Source organism: Lottia gigantea (genome assembly GCF_000327385.1).
Source record: "Lottia gigantea unplaced genomic scaffold LOTGIsca_79, whole genome shotgun sequence".
Classification (NCBI taxonomy): domain Eukaryota; kingdom Metazoa; phylum Mollusca; class Gastropoda; family Lottiidae; genus Lottia; species Lottia gigantea.
This window is the reverse complement of record NW_008710630.1, coordinates 33214-50318: the sequence shown is the minus strand read 5'-3', so window position 1 is coordinate 50318 and position 17105 is coordinate 33214. Positions and strand designations below refer to the sequence as shown.

General features: G+C 36.2%; 3 protein-coding genes across 3 annotated transcripts in view; all 3 read left to right on the top strand.

The window, feature by feature from the left end:
* Positions 1–2785, top strand: part of LOTGIDRAFT_168736 (hypothetical protein) — a gene marked incomplete at both ends in the record, with an annotated part of 12651 nt that extends 9866 nt beyond the window's left edge. The window contains 4 exons of the mRNA XM_009066662.1: positions 370–455; positions 1722–1998; positions 2254–2388; positions 2702–2785. Coding sequence (XP_009064910.1) covers positions 370–455; positions 1722–1998; positions 2254–2388; positions 2702–2785 — 582 coding nt within the window. The remainder of the gene's footprint in view (positions 1–369; positions 456–1721; positions 1999–2253; positions 2389–2701) is intronic.
* LOTGIDRAFT_55278 (hypothetical protein) lies at positions 2701–6725 on the top strand (the record flags this gene model as incomplete). Its single annotated transcript, XM_009066650.1, has 6 exons — positions 2701–2789; positions 3057–3237; positions 4467–4576; positions 5544–5706; positions 6058–6194; positions 6650–6725. Coding segments are annotated over 6 exons (756 nt in total), but the record flags the coding sequence as incomplete, so codon positions are not given.
* A 4734-nt stretch (positions 6726–11459) lies between these two features.
* LOTGIDRAFT_236277 (hypothetical protein) lies at positions 11460–17042 on the top strand. The gene is made up of 8 exons (XM_009066661.1): positions 11460–12244; positions 12963–13260; positions 13654–13821; positions 14185–14358; positions 14578–14730; positions 15051–15156; positions 15568–15689; positions 16104–17042. The coding sequence occupies exons 1-8, from the start codon at positions 11649–11651 to the stop codon at positions 16398–16400; spliced, it is 1914 nt and encodes a 637-aa protein (XP_009064909.1). The 5' UTR covers positions 11460–11648; the 3' UTR covers positions 16401–17042.
* Positions 17043–17105: the final 63 nt, after the last annotated feature.

Genomic DNA, 17105 nt, shown 5'->3' with positions numbered 1-17105 from the left:
TCAACCAAGAGAAACTGGAATTAAAAGTATGAATTTTATTGGTTTTTTTTATCTTCTTCTGCTCTTCTTTCTCTACATCCAAACTTAAGATTTGACCGGAGTACACAATTGACTAAAGAGTGAGCCTAGTCAGACATGACTGGTAAATGACTTTGAAATTCTTGGGGTTCTGTAAAGCCTGTGTCGATTTCAAGTCATTTTCAGAGATTTTTTTGGTTAAAAATTTACTTCATTGTGCACTGCATAATATTGCATCGTAAATTGATGAAAAACATGCACTTCATATGCATTTTTAGGGAAGAAATTTTCAAGGATTCAGTAAAAGTGATGTGAAAGTTATAATCAATGGTAAACTGTGTAATGTGACAGATATTAAAACAAACAGTCTGGTATGTTCTCCCGGAAATAAACCAAAACAGGTAGACCCAGACAACCAGGATAAACTTAAAGTTCAGGTAAGTCTAAACTATCAACTCAAATTTAAATCCAGCTGATGGAAAAGTATCAGTATTTTGCATGGATGGTAATTTCAGATTCTGATACGATTTTAAAGGATAACTTAGATTCTCCAGAATCCTGTCTACCAGCTGTATATCAGATTTTACAAGGATAACAACTTCAGTTCTTGATGAGGATCCTGTCAACCAGCTGTATATGCTTTTAAAAGGATAACAACTTCAGTTCTTGATGAGTATCCTGCCTACCAGCTGGTTTTGCCTTTAAAAGGAAAACAACTTCAGTTCTTGATGAGGATCCTGACTACCAGCTGTATATGATTTTACAAGGATAACAACTTCAGTTCTTGATGAGTATCCTGTCTACCAGCTGTATATGATTTTACAAGGATAACAATCTTGATGAGGATCCTGTCTACCAGCTGGTTATGCTTTTAAAAGGATAACAACTTAAGTTCTTAATGAGTATCCTGTCTACCAGCTGTATATGATTTTACAAGGATAACAACTTCAGTTCTTGATGAGGATCCTGTCTACCAGCTGGTTATGCTTTTAAAAGGATAACAACTTAAGTTCTTAATGAGTATCCTGTCTACCAGATGGTTTTGCTTTTAAAATGATAATAACTTCAGTTCTTGATGAGTATCCTGTCTACCAGATGGTTTTGCTTTTAAAATGATAATAACTTCAGTTCTTGATGAGTATCCTGTCTACCAGCTGGTTATGCTTTTAAAAGGATAACAACTTCAGTTGTTGATGAGGATCCTGTCTACCAGCTGGTTTTGCTTTTAAAAGGATAACAACTTCAGTTCTTGATGAGGATCCTGTCTACCAGCTGTATAAGATTTGACAAGGATAACAACTTCAGTTCTTGATGAGGATCCTGACTACCAGCAGGTTATGCTCTTAAAAGGATAACAACTTCAGTTCTTGATGAGGATCCTGTCTACCAGCTGGTTATACTTTTAAAAGGATAACAACTTCAGTTCTTGATGAGGATCCTGTCTACCAGCTGTATAAGCTTTGAAAGGATAACAACTTCAGTTGTTGATGAGGATCCTGTCTACCAGCTGGTTATGCTTTTAAAGGGATAATAACTTCAGTTCTTGATGAGTATCCTTTCTACCAGATGGTTATGTTTTTAAAAGAATAAGAATTGAGTTCTCTAGGATCTGCCAGATGGTATTTTTTTTTAATTGCTGTTGGATATACAAATGTGGCTCTGCCCGACCATCTTAAAATCCTAATATTTTTCACTATTTGTAGGTAACCGTTGGTAATTTGGTGTTTGATATAGGATTTTTAGTGTACACCATGACGAGCGACGCTGGTTCCACAATGATTATAGTACTCGGCCTTATTATTGCGTTGGTCGTCATAGCAGTCATTATTATCCTTCTGATCATGAAGAAGAAGCGATTGGGGTTTTTCAAGCCGAGGTTAGACGATCGAAGTATACGTTACACACAAGGTGATCAAATTGGTATCGAAGGTTTCGCTCCGGCAGAAGGCATTACATATAATTTGGAAAATCGGCAAAATAGTAAGTGCTGTTATATTTCTTGATTTTATGTATTAGGTTCTTAACACAAGGGTTGTTTGGGATTCGTCTTATGACAATGATGCTTTGGGATTCCCCATGATCCAATCTACCAGTTGGTCCTTGTTCAAATGTTGGCAGTGCTTTGTGATGATTCTTAGTTGTTGAGATGGGACAATAAACAGAGGCCCTGTGTGCTACAGGCTGTAAGATCCCTCGACAGTTGGAAATTGTACATTTTTTAATTTTTAATCTCAGACTATACAGAGCGAGGTGCTATGGAACAAATTTCAGCCACTGATCTCATAGATGATGATCTACTAGCTTTGATAACCAACGAAAACTTACTGATCGGGAGTGAGCACTTGATGAAAACTGATATTCTTGGACAAGGTATTGTGTTATTTTACTATAAATGAGAGTAAACCAGCAGGTGATCCACATAGCTAATAACATTTATTTGATATTTAGGTTTGTCTGCTCAGTATTTTTTTGGAGAGTCCACATGCTATGTCATAGCCAATGTTTACTGGTCTTTGTCAAATTGGCGTTCTCTTTGAAGAATCCACATTTGATATTTAGGTTAATCAACTCAATCCCTATTTCAGAGAGTCCACGTAGCTGGTAATTTTTAATTAGTATTCAGGTTTGTCAACTTGACTTTCCTTTAGAGAGTCCACATGGTAAATATTTTGTATATTTCCAGGTAATTTCGGCTGTGTGTATAAAGGATTTCTTACGACACCAGATGAAAAGGGAGATAAGCTTGTTGCCGTTAAAACATTACATCGTAAGTTTACTTTCTCTAAACACTACAGACTTGGGATTCAGCTCGCTGTTCCATTCCTCTGTTTTGATGGTCTTATAGATTTCATCTTATGAATATATGTTTGAGTTGAGGTTCTATTACACTTTCTGAGAACACCATGAATTGGTAAAACTTTCCTCTAAATGCACTAAACACCCACTGACCCCACCCCTCATCTTTCCTTTCCATTGATGACAGTTTTTTTTTTACATGTTCTTTATTTTGAAAAATTTCGATTTTTTTTTTTAGAGAGCAATCCAAGAGAGATAGAATTAAATGCTTTTCTACAAGAGGCTTTAATAATGAAAGATTTTCACCACGATAATGTACTGGAGTTGATTGGAATATGTTTAGGCTTGGACGCCATGCCTCTTGTAGTCTTGCCTTTCATGGTACACGGTGATCTACTGAGTTATATCCGAGATGAAAATAACGTAAGATTTTTTCTTGTCAAGATATCACAGACCTTACTTTGTCGAAAGAAATAAGATGAAAAAAACTCCATTTCATTTCATTTCATTAGTCATATAAGATACAGAACAGTAGGATATACAACTCCATTTCATTTCATTAGTCCAATAAGATATAGAACAGTAGGAATATAAAACTCTATTTCTTTTCATTAGTCCAATAAGATACAGAACATTAGAATATAAAACTCTATTTCATTTCATTTTCTTCCATAAACCATTGCATGGTAACAATTTAACATAATTACTATAATAATAACATGAATTAATTTGGTTGCATCCCTGTATCAATAATCTGGCCTGTGTTGGGTGTTATAGAAGATACTCTCCTATAGAAGCACTGGCCATGGTCACAAGTAATTTTGACCTATTTGTTTTTCAAGTAATAACCAAGACTGCAATTTGTTTGTGTTTATTTTGCAAATTAATTTGCTTTATTTAACCCAAATTTTGCGTTTGTTTGTTTGTGTTAGTTGAATAATTACATTTTTATTTATGTTTTTAGTTGATTAACACATAAACAAGAGCTTCCAATTTATTATTAGGTAGGGTAGTGTAAGTAGTAATGTACTCAATATGAGTCTGGCTTATACAGTTCAACTACTGTTTATTCTACCTAAAAAATATAATAGACTATTCCTATTTATGTTTTGAATGTTCACTGCCTGAAATGTGTACATTCAGTGTGGCTAGCCCTGTTCAGGTAAAACAGTGCGCATTATATTCACAAATGTATGGTAAACGGATGATACAATATCTTTACTTATAAAGAGGTTTTCTAAAAAGAAAATTGTGATAAAGCATATTTTGCGATTAGTGATGTCATTAAACATTTAGGGCTGTATGCAGCGCTCTTACCTTGACTAAAATTGAACTTTGGCTATAGTCGAACTTTAGTTAAGATTAAGGCTTTCATTTTCTACATTTGATAGTCAAATTTAAGCACGACTTTCGTAAAGATCGACTGGTGCATACCTAAGTCTAACTTTAGTCAAAGTTCAGGTAAAGTACAAGCGCCCTTAGTTTTAGTGGAATTACAGGAACCACAGACATCTTATGGAAAATTGGAATAATCAAATTGATGCTATCAGTGTCACCGATACACATAAAAATTTAGAAAATTTCTTTAGAATCCGTTTAACCTCTCTAATGCTTGTCAAGACTTCTCACCATTTTTCAATTAATTTTTTCAGAATCCTACCATTAAAGACCTTATTTTGTTTGGAATTGACATTGCAAAAGGGATGGCGTACTTAGCAGAACTGAAATTTGTCCATCGAGATCTGGCCGCCAGGAATTGCATGTAAGGGTTAACCAACCATATCACATTTAATCTTAACCCCCCCTGGCCCTGGCGCCTCCAAGCCACAGCTACACTCCCACCACATTTTTTACCAAATCCCATTTTGACAATCATTTTCATATAAATTGAAATATCATCTCTGAAATAATATTTAAGTATTTGTGGAAATATTATATATATTTGGATATGTAGGTCATTTTTTGTTGTTTTTTTTTTATTAGATATAATGTCCGTTCATTTTTTAAAATTTTTATTTTTTGCTTTGAATTGGTTTGAATTAATGCTTTTACTAATACTTAACTATCATGTCCAACTAGCTAGCAGATTGCTTGGTACAATGATAGTTTTCTGTGGTCAGAATGAAACTAGAGAATACCCAACTATCATGTCCAACTAGCTAGCAGATTGCTTGGTACAATGACAGTTTTCTGTGGTCAGAATGAAACTAGATAATACCCAACTATAATGTCCAACTAGCTAGCAGATTGCTTGGTACAATGATAGTTTTCTGTGGTCAGAATGAGACTAGATAATACCCAACTATCATGTCCAACTAGCTAGCAGATTGCTTGGTACAATGACAGTTTTCTGTGGTCAGAATGAGACTAGATAATACCCATCTATCATGTCCAACTAGCTAGCAGATTGCTTGGTACGATGATAGTTTTCTGTGGTCAGAATGAGACTAGATAATACCCAACTATCATGTCCAACTAGCTAGCAGATTGCTTGGTACAATGACAGTTTTCTGTGGTCAGAATGAGACTAGATAATACCCAACTATCATGTCTAACTAGCTAGCAGATTGCTTGGTACAATGATAGTTTTCTATGGTCAGAATGAGACTAGATAATACCCAACTATCATGTCCAACTAGCTAGCAGATTGCTTGGTACAATGACAGTTTTCTGTGGTCTGCAATGTTTGTTTAGCCATTTTTTATATTAATATATTCCCAATTCTGCAGGTTGGACGAAGCTTTCCGAGTAAAGGTGGCTGATTTCGGACTAGCAAGAGATATTTATGAGAAGGATTATTATAGTTCAGATAATAAGAAGAGTAAACTGCCTGTAAAATGGATGGCCATGGAAAGTTTGGAGAAGGGAACCTACAGTTCTAAATCAGATGTGGTTGGTATTTTATTTGATTTTTGGGATTGGGTTGGGGGGTATAGATTGTGAATTGGGATTTAAACAGATTCCTTTTTTGTGGAAGGGGGAGTATGAATTCCCCACAAGTAACTGAAATTCCCCTCTCAAGTAATTGAAATTCTCTTCCCAAGTAATTGAACTTCTCCTCCAAAATAATTGAAATCCTCTCCTAAGTAACTGAAATTCTCCTCGCAAGTAACTGAATTCCCTAACTGAAATTCTCCTCCAAAGTAATTGAAATTCCCCTCCCAAGTAATTGAAATCCCATTGAAATTCCCCTCCCAAGTAATTGAATTTCCCTCCCAAGTAATTTGATTTCCTGTCTTGCAGTGGTCGTTTGGAGTGGTATTATGGGAGTTGATGACGCGAGGTGTTCAGCCCTACCCCGAGGTTGATAACTGGGACGTAATACGTTATTTAAAAGCTGGAAGAAGAATGGCTCAACCTCAATACTGTCCTGATCCATTGTGAGTATTTACTGAAATTATTTGTAGTCTAGGTCAGAGAGTCTTGCTGTAGAGAGCGAAAAGACTGAGGGTATACATAGGGGAAGACTAACTTAATGGGGGACAACTGTCATTATTGTATTTCAAATGCGACATCTCTGTGGAAGCGCATCTGAAAGGGTTTTCCACATGTAATTTTTTGAAAAATAAAATTGATTTGATGCCTTTGACACATATTTTGGGGAAAAACGTATAAAAATATGTCTTAATTTGTTAGATGTAGGCCATTTTTCTGGGCCCCCACCCTCCGTGTACCCCCACTGGCTCCGCCACTGTTATCCAGTTACTGTGATTATTTTAATTATTCAAACTATTTTTCTAAGCCATGCCCCTTCCCTCCCCTTCCCTCTGTGTACGGCGCCACTGTAATCCAGTTACTGTTATTACTTTAATTATTTGATCTATTTTTTTCACAGATATGAAGTAATGCAAGAATGTTGGCAGCAGACGCCGTCAGAACGTCCAGCCTTTAGTGACCTGGTTATGGAGATTGTTAACATTATAAAGAAATTAGAACATAGGACTGGGCCGTTACGAAGAAATATTGAAGTTACATACGTTAATGTGAATAACAGTTCGGAATGTTATTATAAAGATACAGATAAATTTCTACAGAAACATTCTAACGGTGCTACTACTAATGGTGCTACTTCTTCTACTGCCACTTCTTCTGAGGTTTAAATTTGCTCATGTTTTCTACTGCAATATTGCCCATCTTTCTGTTCATTTTTCTACATCCACTGCAATATTGCCCATTTTTCTGTACATTTTTCTACATCCACTGCAATATTGCCCATTTTTCTGTGCATTTTTCTACATTTCCACTGCAATATTGCCCATTTTTCTGTACATTTTTCTACATCCACTGCAATATTGCCCATTTTTCTGTGCATTTTTCTACATTCGCTGCAATATTGCCCATCTTATTGCCCATTTTTCTACATATTCTGTTCATTTTTCTATATTCACTGCAATATTGCTCATTTTCTACATACACTAACTGCAAAATTCTACTAGTGCTACATGGTTGGAAAACTCTTCTGTAAGATTGCCCATTTATCTACATTATCTACATTTTCACTGCAAAATTGTTAAAGAACAATTTTGCAGTGAAAATGTAGATAATGTAGATAAATGGGCAATCTTACAGAAAATGAGCAATATTGCAGTGAATATAGAAAAATGAACAGAAAATATCTACATTTTCACTGCAAAATTGTTCATTGTCTACGGTGGTTACTAAAGTTTGCTCATAATATTATATATTTCTTAGTTATTTTTAGATTATCTAAGTATGCAAACTTCTGTCTTTCATAGCTTCAAAAATTCATATTTTTCATATATACCGGTAGATATATTTATATATTTCTTTAGTTGTATAATTCCTTGTTTATCATGAATTCATTTTATATGATTAGGTCCCTTTAATTACTTTTAGAATATGTATTATGTTTGTGTCTTTAGAGTATGTATTAAAGTGATATAGGCATCTAAAAATTAGCTTCTCCAGCTGATAGAGCTCAATTACAGCTATCAATATCACTTTACAGAAGAAAAATTGACATGTGGTATATTTTAAAAATGAGCAGTTGCATTTTTTTAGATTTTTAAATTATTGAGTAATACAGATGGCTGTAATCAAGCTCTGTCTGCTGGCAAAGTAGAAATTTTTGAACAGATGATTTCTCTTTAGTAAAGCGAGATAGCTGGTGCCTCGAAAAGAATTAGTATTAGTTAGTCATCATGGAAATGCCATGTCTTGCTGATTACACGTCACTTGGATTGGATTGGATTATGAGTGAGGACATTGAATTTTGATTGGACATTTTGAGGATATTTCAACCAAATATATGTCTTCCTCACCAACAATTAAGTGATGGCATCCAAGGGGTGCGCTCGATGAGAGAGTTCTGCACGTTCTGGATTCACAGAATCAACAGAAAGTTACGGCCAGAATTGGAACAAGCAGAACCTGTTCAGAACCTGCCAATAGAGCGCTACCGAAAGTGACATGTTACAAACAGGCCGTGGCATTTTGATGATGTTAGAAATATAGTATTTTATAGTTTTTTTTAGTGAATCTCAGTAAAAGAATTCCATTATTCCTTGCGTTCCGATTTCACTGTAGTTTTTAGTAAACTGTGGTTTGATGGGTGTATTCAGGCCACGCATTCTCGAAACAATCTTCAGGATGTCATAGGGTCTTAACTTTTAACAATGTTTCTAGGATATTTTCGCGCGAAGATCATATCAACAATACTAGCCAGGACTTATTAGAGAAATCCAGTTTGGATGTAAATAGTATGGCACCCTTCATCCGTAAATGGACTACCCCACTCATCTGCCTTAAATGGTAATATGATGCAGTGTTATTGTTTTTTGGAAGAGTTTATTTGCAAATCAGGGTGTTTTGTCTCATTTGAGATCATTATGGATGTAAATAATGTGCCAATCATCTACTTGACATCCCTCAACCTGTAATGGACTCTCTCACACTTGTGCCTTTTCAATCATTACTAAATGGTCCAATGGTTATGACACCCCTCAACCTTAAATGGGATATTCTGCACATGTGCCTTAAATGTCAATATAATTCAGCCTTACGGTTTTTTGGAAGAATTCATTGGTGTAATCAGGGTGATCTTATTTTTGTTGGCACCTAAATTATTTTCAACCCTGTATTATGGATGTAAATTTAATTTTTTTTTTAAAAGGCTGCATTTACCAGTCAAGTCTGCTTGAAGTTTTGGCCATTCTCTGTTTTGAGAAATTTTTTCTTGGCCATTTTTTTTGACTAGTTCATATGTTTTAGATTTATTGTTAAATATATAATTGTTGAATAATCAGCTTCACCCAAAAAAACTGAAACATTTCCAATTGTTATGACAACCTCACTGCAAACTTCACATTTTTAAGGCCACAGTAAATTGTTTTTTAGTTCTTTGCTTTTTTTCATTCGCCCGTTTTGAAATGAAATGGAGTTTCATTAGTCCAATAAGATACTGAACAGTAGGATATAAAACTTCATTTCATTTCATTAGTTCAATAAGATATAGAACAGTAGGATATAAAACTATGTTTCATTTCATTAGTTCATTAAGATACAGAACAGTAGGATATATAACTCTGTTTCATTTCATTAGTCCAATAAGATACAGAACATTAGGATATAAAACTTCATTTCATTTCATTAGTTCAATAAGATATAGAACAGTAGGATATAAAACTATGTTTCATTTCATTAGTTCATTAAGATACAGAACAGTAGGATATATAACTCTGTTTCATTTCATTAGTCCAATAAGATACAGAACATTAGGATATAAAACTTCATTTCATTTCATTAGTTCAATAAGATACAGAACAGTAGGATATAAAACTCTATTTTATTAGTCCAATAAGATATGGAACAGTAGGATATTAAACTTCATTTCATTTCATTAAGGTATAGAACAGTAGGATGATAAAAGAAACAAAGAACTAAATTAAAGTGGTCTAACATTGTTAACAATTTTTTAAAATATTATGTTAAATATCTATGTTATAAAATTATGTTAATCTGACATTGATGGCTTTATGCTTTGTTCACATTTTTTTTAACTTTAGAATGATTTGGACTTGAAATAATTTTTTTTTCAACTCTAGCTAGACGATAATTAAGTATATTTTTCGATTATCAAATTCCTTTTTTTTTCAATTTTTGTCTATGTATTATTATTCATATATTTTTCCCTGATTTTTTTTCAAAATATTTATTAATTTATGTTTATTTTATGATTATACCTACTCTGCGTTCAGTCGTCTTCTTTGAGGTAACATTTTTCACAAGCTTTTGTTGGGCCTTGAGAAAATTTAACATAAAATACTTGGTAAAGTTTTGATAACTGAACGTAGAGTTATTATCCATGGCACTAACAAATCGAAATCTTATTGTGTAACTTTCAACATTTAATGGCTTGTAATGAAATCCAGGGATGTTGAGTCGCATGCTTTTGACGGACATGTTAAATTTTTCTTCAGCCTTGTTTCACACTTTCTTTTTTTAGTATTTTAACTATTTGAACACTAAGTGTGAATATAATAAAACGTCATATACCAATTACTCCAAGTAATATTTTATAATTTAAAGCGAATGACGTTAACATTATGTGTCGTCACTTTGAAACCGCCGCTTTACCAGATGGTCGGGTATAGATCATTTGGTCGATAATATTGAAAGGGTTAAATTATTTTAAAGTATATTTCACTTGTGTGAATCAAGTTATTCTTGAAACGATCTTTCCCAGTTACTTGCGCATCTTTGCTACGATAAATTAAATTTATTTTCATTCGTATTTAATCTGTTTATTCAAATCTGTTTTTGTCTGTTAATATCCAGAGTTTATTGTTTTCATTTTGTAATAAAAGAAATAAGTATTAACTTAATCAGAGCTAGTTATATTTTGAGGCCACAATGTATAGAAAAGAAAAAAAACCCAAAAAACCTAACAACTTAGATTCACAGTAAAGGATCCTGTCTACCAGCTGGCCCTTCGCCAAACCTCTTGTTATTGATCTTTCTCGGATTATCCGTACCCATTTACAGCTTATTCGAGGTCATCGGACTTTCACACGCCGATCGAGATCGGAACCCAAAGCCACCATAGAATTATAACTTCACAATGCAGCCATGGAACCATATATGCCTGAGGTCGAGAGAAACACATCGAAACGTTGCATAAAACTTTAATAAGTTATTACTGCAAGCCTACGGTGAATTAAGTGTCAAGTCTGTTATTTGACATCCTTTACACCATATCACACCCTCCTCCCACAATTTTTTTTTTAAAAGTAGGACTAGATATTACAAGCTGCCCGGATAATAAGTTTCAGTTCATTTTAGCATTGTATTAGAAGCAAAATAGTTATATACGGCCATATACTTAAGTAGGCTATAATACGTTATAGATTATAAATTATATATAGAATGACCATTTCCGTTCTCGCTAACAATCCTACATATTGCCCTAGAAGAAATATATGATATGAACTTATATACTACCGGGTATATTATTGTGATATTGCCTTAAGGATAGTATAACGGCCCGCCTTACTTGTTTGTTAACGTACGAGCTATTTAAGATCAATAACCGGGTTGGCCTGGCCTGCTATTTTTGGCTTTCACGAAGGACATAGCACACCCTACACATGTAAACAAAGAGGTTAATACATTCGGCTGATAGAGGGTTAACTTGTGTATAGGATTAGCGTATGGTTATAAATAGACGTCTTCTTGTGAAACCAAACACATGGTTTTTTTTAATACGCAATGTTACGATTAGGCTAGAAATGAAATAGATTTGTTCATATTGTGTCTTTGTTCGTTATAGTCAGATTGTGTATCATCTCTAAGGTCATATCAATACGAAGAACAAAATGGAGACACCGTTACGTCTGTTGTTGTTATCGTTACTGTTAGTTCTTGTGTGTTCTACGTCTAACGTTGTGTCGGAATCGACGGACGAACTGGTCGCTCGACTGCTGGCAAAAGTTGAAGACTCACAAGTGACAAAAGCCAAGAAGTTTTTCCCTGTTTTAGAATGGCAAGAAGACTTGGGAGTTTACAAAAGCGAAGTGAAACTGTATTTTCATGGACCGGAAGATTTAGCTTTGATTCGTGACAAGTTTCATGTATTTGACAATAACATGTTCGTAACTTCGTGGGTATCGTCGTGCTTGCTCGAAGCCTATCGTTACGGCGGTGCCCCGAAACCGTCGCCAACACATCTAAAACTAGCTTTAGACTCCATTAACGGATATCGAAATAAGGATAGAAAGTTTGAAAATTCTATTATGTCTTTTTGGCCACAGGCTTACAACTCGACGAGTAATACATACATCAGTACACCAGTAAACCTGCTCAAACTCATAGACCTGACGAACGATGTTCCGTTCGGGGTCATCGAGAATATTTTGAAATTTTTAGGGTTCGGCGATATCAGTTCAATAATCAAGACACTTTTATCTATGAAGTAAGTAAGCTAAAAAAAATAAGTCATATTTTTGCCGTGTCATTGCCCGACTCACTGGGCACTGCGTAAAAAACTATTCCAATACCAAAAGTGCATGGAGACCTATGTATAATGAATAATAGTGGGAAAGAGAGAGAGAGAGAGAGAGAGAGAGAGAGAGGGGGGGGGGGGCGTTTCATTAAAGGTCTAAAGGGGGGAATTGGCGCACAAGGAATTTTAAAGTGCGGAGGGTATCGTATCAGCCTCGGTATGTTGAAATCTACCCCCACCCCCTTCTTTCCAGTCCATCCATTTGCTTCCTGTGCATAGACCCACACGGGGTGTAGACTTAATTGTTTATCGATACAGAAGGTATTATTATAGAAATCTTCATTTGAGACGACGGGACGTAGTTGTAGGGGGTAACTTGACCCATAAGACCCATTTGATATCAGTACAAAATACAAGGCTATTAAATAAGGTCTTTACTATTATGAATACTTAGCAAAGCGGTTTAAGTTAGACCACTCCCACTTTTCTCTCTATTTTTTTTTAAACCTCCTCTCTCTTCCTCTCAGTGTGGGATTGCATACCCGCGTTATGGACGCTCTTGTAGAAAGCCTCACGTCTTTAAAGCAGTCAAAAGCGTTCAATATGCCTGGAGCACATCGTCGAAATTACACTTTAAGTCCTAAATGCATGGAACTCACTACTAATAAGATTATTTTCTTTTATTCAGGGATACCTTCAGAACGGCCTTCCACATTCCACCAGATTTTGACGATACATTCGTTAACCTCGGTCTAGGATCGCTGTTAACGAGTCTAAAGACACAATTTCCAGAACAGCACTCTAGCTGGATGACATCCAACACCAACCTGACCTCAGTGTTCGATGCATTGAAGAAATATGCCTACAGGCCCTTCTCCAAAGACTCAAATGTGAACACTATAGATCCCAGGACTTACTTTTATTTGAGAAAATTCATGGAGAAAAGTTCCTCTGATGGATGGGATTTGGCATTGACACCAACATGGGTAGGTAATCCTGGAACGTAATCTTTTAAACGCCACCCACCCTCCCTCAGACTTAGATGAAACTAAAGGGGGCCTCTCCCCAAAGCTATTACAAGTTGCATATATGGTACGAATAATGATAGTGGCTATGGGTTCCGAACGTAACTTACAACTCTGAATGAGAGTTGCGTTCGAAACTTATGACCGTTATTTTAATTCCCAAACATACGCAACTGGTGGTCGCTATGACGTGATGGTCTCTTTAAGCTTATTACAAGGCAGGACTTCTTTATTCTATGTGAGTTATAGCCAGTGGTTGATCGTTGAACCAAGTCCATACCCCCACCCCCAGAAGAAGTCCACTGGCCCCCACAAATCTAGTTTAGCGACGGATTACAAACCATTGTATTTTAGATCCAAGATATTGAAGAGACCACTAAACTACGAAAAAAAGGTATATCCATGCCGTTTAACATCAACAACGTAGACGTAACCGTATCAGCTAACGTCATCTACGGCATAACGTCTTCAGTCTTATCTGGAGTTGTGTCCCCTTCTATCCTCAACGATACGGGAATTCAAGTGAGTACTTAAATAGAGTAGAATGACACAAAAGCAGCCTTCACGAGACTAAAGGTACAATTAGGGGACTGACTGAATGGGGGCAACTGTCGGAGTTGAGATACCAAATGCGGCGGCACTGTGGAAGCGCATAAACACAAATCTTCCACTGAACGCCGAGGGTCTTTCCAATAAAATTTGTAAAAAATATACCGTACCGTAGGCCTATGCAAAAGAAATATTTTTTTAATTTGTTAGAAAAAAAGGTGAGGGGGTTGGAAACTATTTTGCTAGGGGGCAAGGCAAATTCACCCTCTGTACCCCTACTCACCCCAATATTTCGTCTGCAAGAAAATGATCTCTGTATGTGATTTTCCATTTCAGCAAATCTTACTCAATACCACCAATATGATAGCTCACGAATGTCAAAATGATTTAAGCGACAGGCGAGATTTAGCCTTAACTTATTATCCTTCTGTCCTGGAATTCTACTGGTTTGTCGCCAGAACCGTCTTTATTCTCAATGAAAATGCTAAACATAATCAGCTACCCCATGAGGTAAGGCAAAATTCTTCCCACCCTAGGGCCGGGACGTATTATAGTAAGATGAACAGTAGACAAGTTCTCCGTCTAATATCCCAAAATTCCGTCTTTGGTACCTGGAAAAACTGTTGGGAAACTCCACTAAGTTTCCACCGTTTCCATTGTGTATTGATTTGAGACGACACTTATTGCCCCGAAACGCCCAAACCTCTCATTTCCTTGTAAATTTTTCAGGCCCTGTACAAAGTACTTCATAAACTGGAGCCTGTTTTAGAAAAACACGTCACATCTGTCATATTAAAAGGCGCGAAATCTGACGGCGCTGATAGACTATATTTAGAAGATTTTCTAGGAAACGGTGACTTTGATAAAAACAACCATACCTTGGTATGTATAGCATGTTAAACAAGTGTGAGCTATTGACTCGTTGGTAGGAAATTCTTGATAAAGCAAACTGATATTTTCGTTACTATAGCTCCCTAAGTCTCTAAATTTAAGGACTATATTCAGTTCGGAATATTACTACCACTTGACAAATCACTGTTAAATACCGGAAGTAAAGAGTCTCGACCAAGAAGACACAACGGAATTCTTCATTCCTTACCGAGTCGGATTCAGCTTTACGGAAACTGCCGATGATTGCCAAATGCCTAAGTTTCTTGTTAATATTTAGATGTTACTATACAGACATATATTTGATATTTCAGATTAAAGGCGAAGACAGAATATTTACTACTTCAATGGGCGTGAACGCTCTGATAGCTACCTGGTCTATTTTTGATGGTAAAACATCCAAATTATACTGGAAAAGTGGTGAGTTTACAAGAAGCTATTGCTATTCATCGTCGACATCTCCCGACCTTGGCATTACATGTCACTCAGCCGTGGATGCATTGGTGAGAAAGTTGAAGTGGATTCTTAAGAAGCCGTAAAAATATTTTGAAACTGGTCGCAATTGGACTGAACGTAATTTAATTAATAATTTCGTCAGATCACGGATAGTGAAAGTAGTCAGGCAAAACACACAGCTAAACAGGGGATAGGGTGAGGCATCGCCGACCCCTAACACTACTCTATCTGTTGCTCTGTGACCTAGGCCAGTGCTTTTATTTAGATTCGACTCAACACACCCTAACACTACTCTGTAACCAAGATATTCAACTCGTATGTATTTTATTTTCCGACAAAACCATGAGCGTAAAACTCGGTTCCGTTTCATTTCAGATACACCTACCGATGTAAAATCGTCAGTAACTAAATTTATCGATTGGTTAAAAAAATATACATTAAGTGGAGATTTTAAACCTTATAATACCTTCTTCTCCGGGTCAGCTAAAGGAGAAGGGGTAAGTTTGTATTTGAGGATTTTTCATCAAAGTATTTCACTGCAAGTCTGGACATAGCAAGGCGCTGAATATCTGCTGGCTGCAGTGGCTCAGTAAGTTAAACACTTGCTCGCTAACAGTATTCAATCCGGTATAGGTTGTGATAATACAGGTTTTCCGCTGTCTGTGATGAAAGTTGGAGGGGTTGACATCGATAAAGTGCGTCTAGTAGCTCAGATTGGACAATAAACTGAGGCCCCGTGTGCTACAGGCAAATACCCCTTCACAATTGGAAATCGGAAAAGAGTAAGCTTATGCCATTGTTTCTTGAGTCCACTACTATACCATTATTGCTCCTGATTTTTCCATTCTTTGGACGAGATTGTTGGTTATAGGAATTGTTTGCTTATACAGATTTTTTTTTTATATTTACAGACGCTGCCGTTCTACTACCCAATCAATAGATTGGAATACCTGAACGGGACCAATATTCCCGATGAGACCCATTTTCCCACTGGTGGACCCTTCACCCTTGGGGTACAGGGAACCATCCCCAAAGCTCAATATGACAAGATGCTCACAGAAAAACATTTTGGGGTACCCACTCCGACCACGTTTAAAGGTTTCAACAGCGGCAGTACGCAGGACTTTTTCCCGTTTTGGTCGTCCGAGCCCTATACCTACGCAACCACTATGTTGGCCCTTGCTCAATCTAATAATTTTGCAAATTAAGCCTTTATTAATATGCTGTCTCAATATGTGCCTTCAAATTTTTAAATGAAAAATACCCCACCCCACCCCACCCAAAATGTGATAATCAAGAATTGTAAAGCAATATATGATCCCCCACGACGTCTCAGGAACCCCCTCCTCCGCTCATTGCACAAAATCACTGTTCTTTTGATTGGGTTGTTGTGTAAATAGACACACCTTCTCACGACCTAACAAACTACATCTTCACAATGTCAAGCTATTATGAACTGTGTCTAATACCTTGACTTCATTGAGCTCTTTTTCTCATTTAATGAGGTTGTCTGCCAGCGAATATAGCCAATCAGAGCCCCCGACAGAAAGGTTACAAACATTATGGCCCATCGTTTATAGCCTGTCTGTCGAGGGCTCTGGTTGGCTGTATTCTCTAGCACACAATCCAATTAAATAGCTCCATTTACAAATCTCCATGATACAAGAGAGGTGGTTATTGCAGTCAAGGTATTAGACGCCATTCATTAGAGCTTGACATTCTGAAGATGAACAAACAACGACCAATCTCTCCACGGATCATCGACAAAAATTTGTAAATGAATCAACATTCTATCCGATTTTATCTGTTTATTGTTTTGTTGTTGTTTTAAATAAACTATGTTGTTATTTATTTCTTTTTTGGCTTTCATGTGAAACTAATACCCTTAATAGGCCTTAAGAGGTAGGATGAGG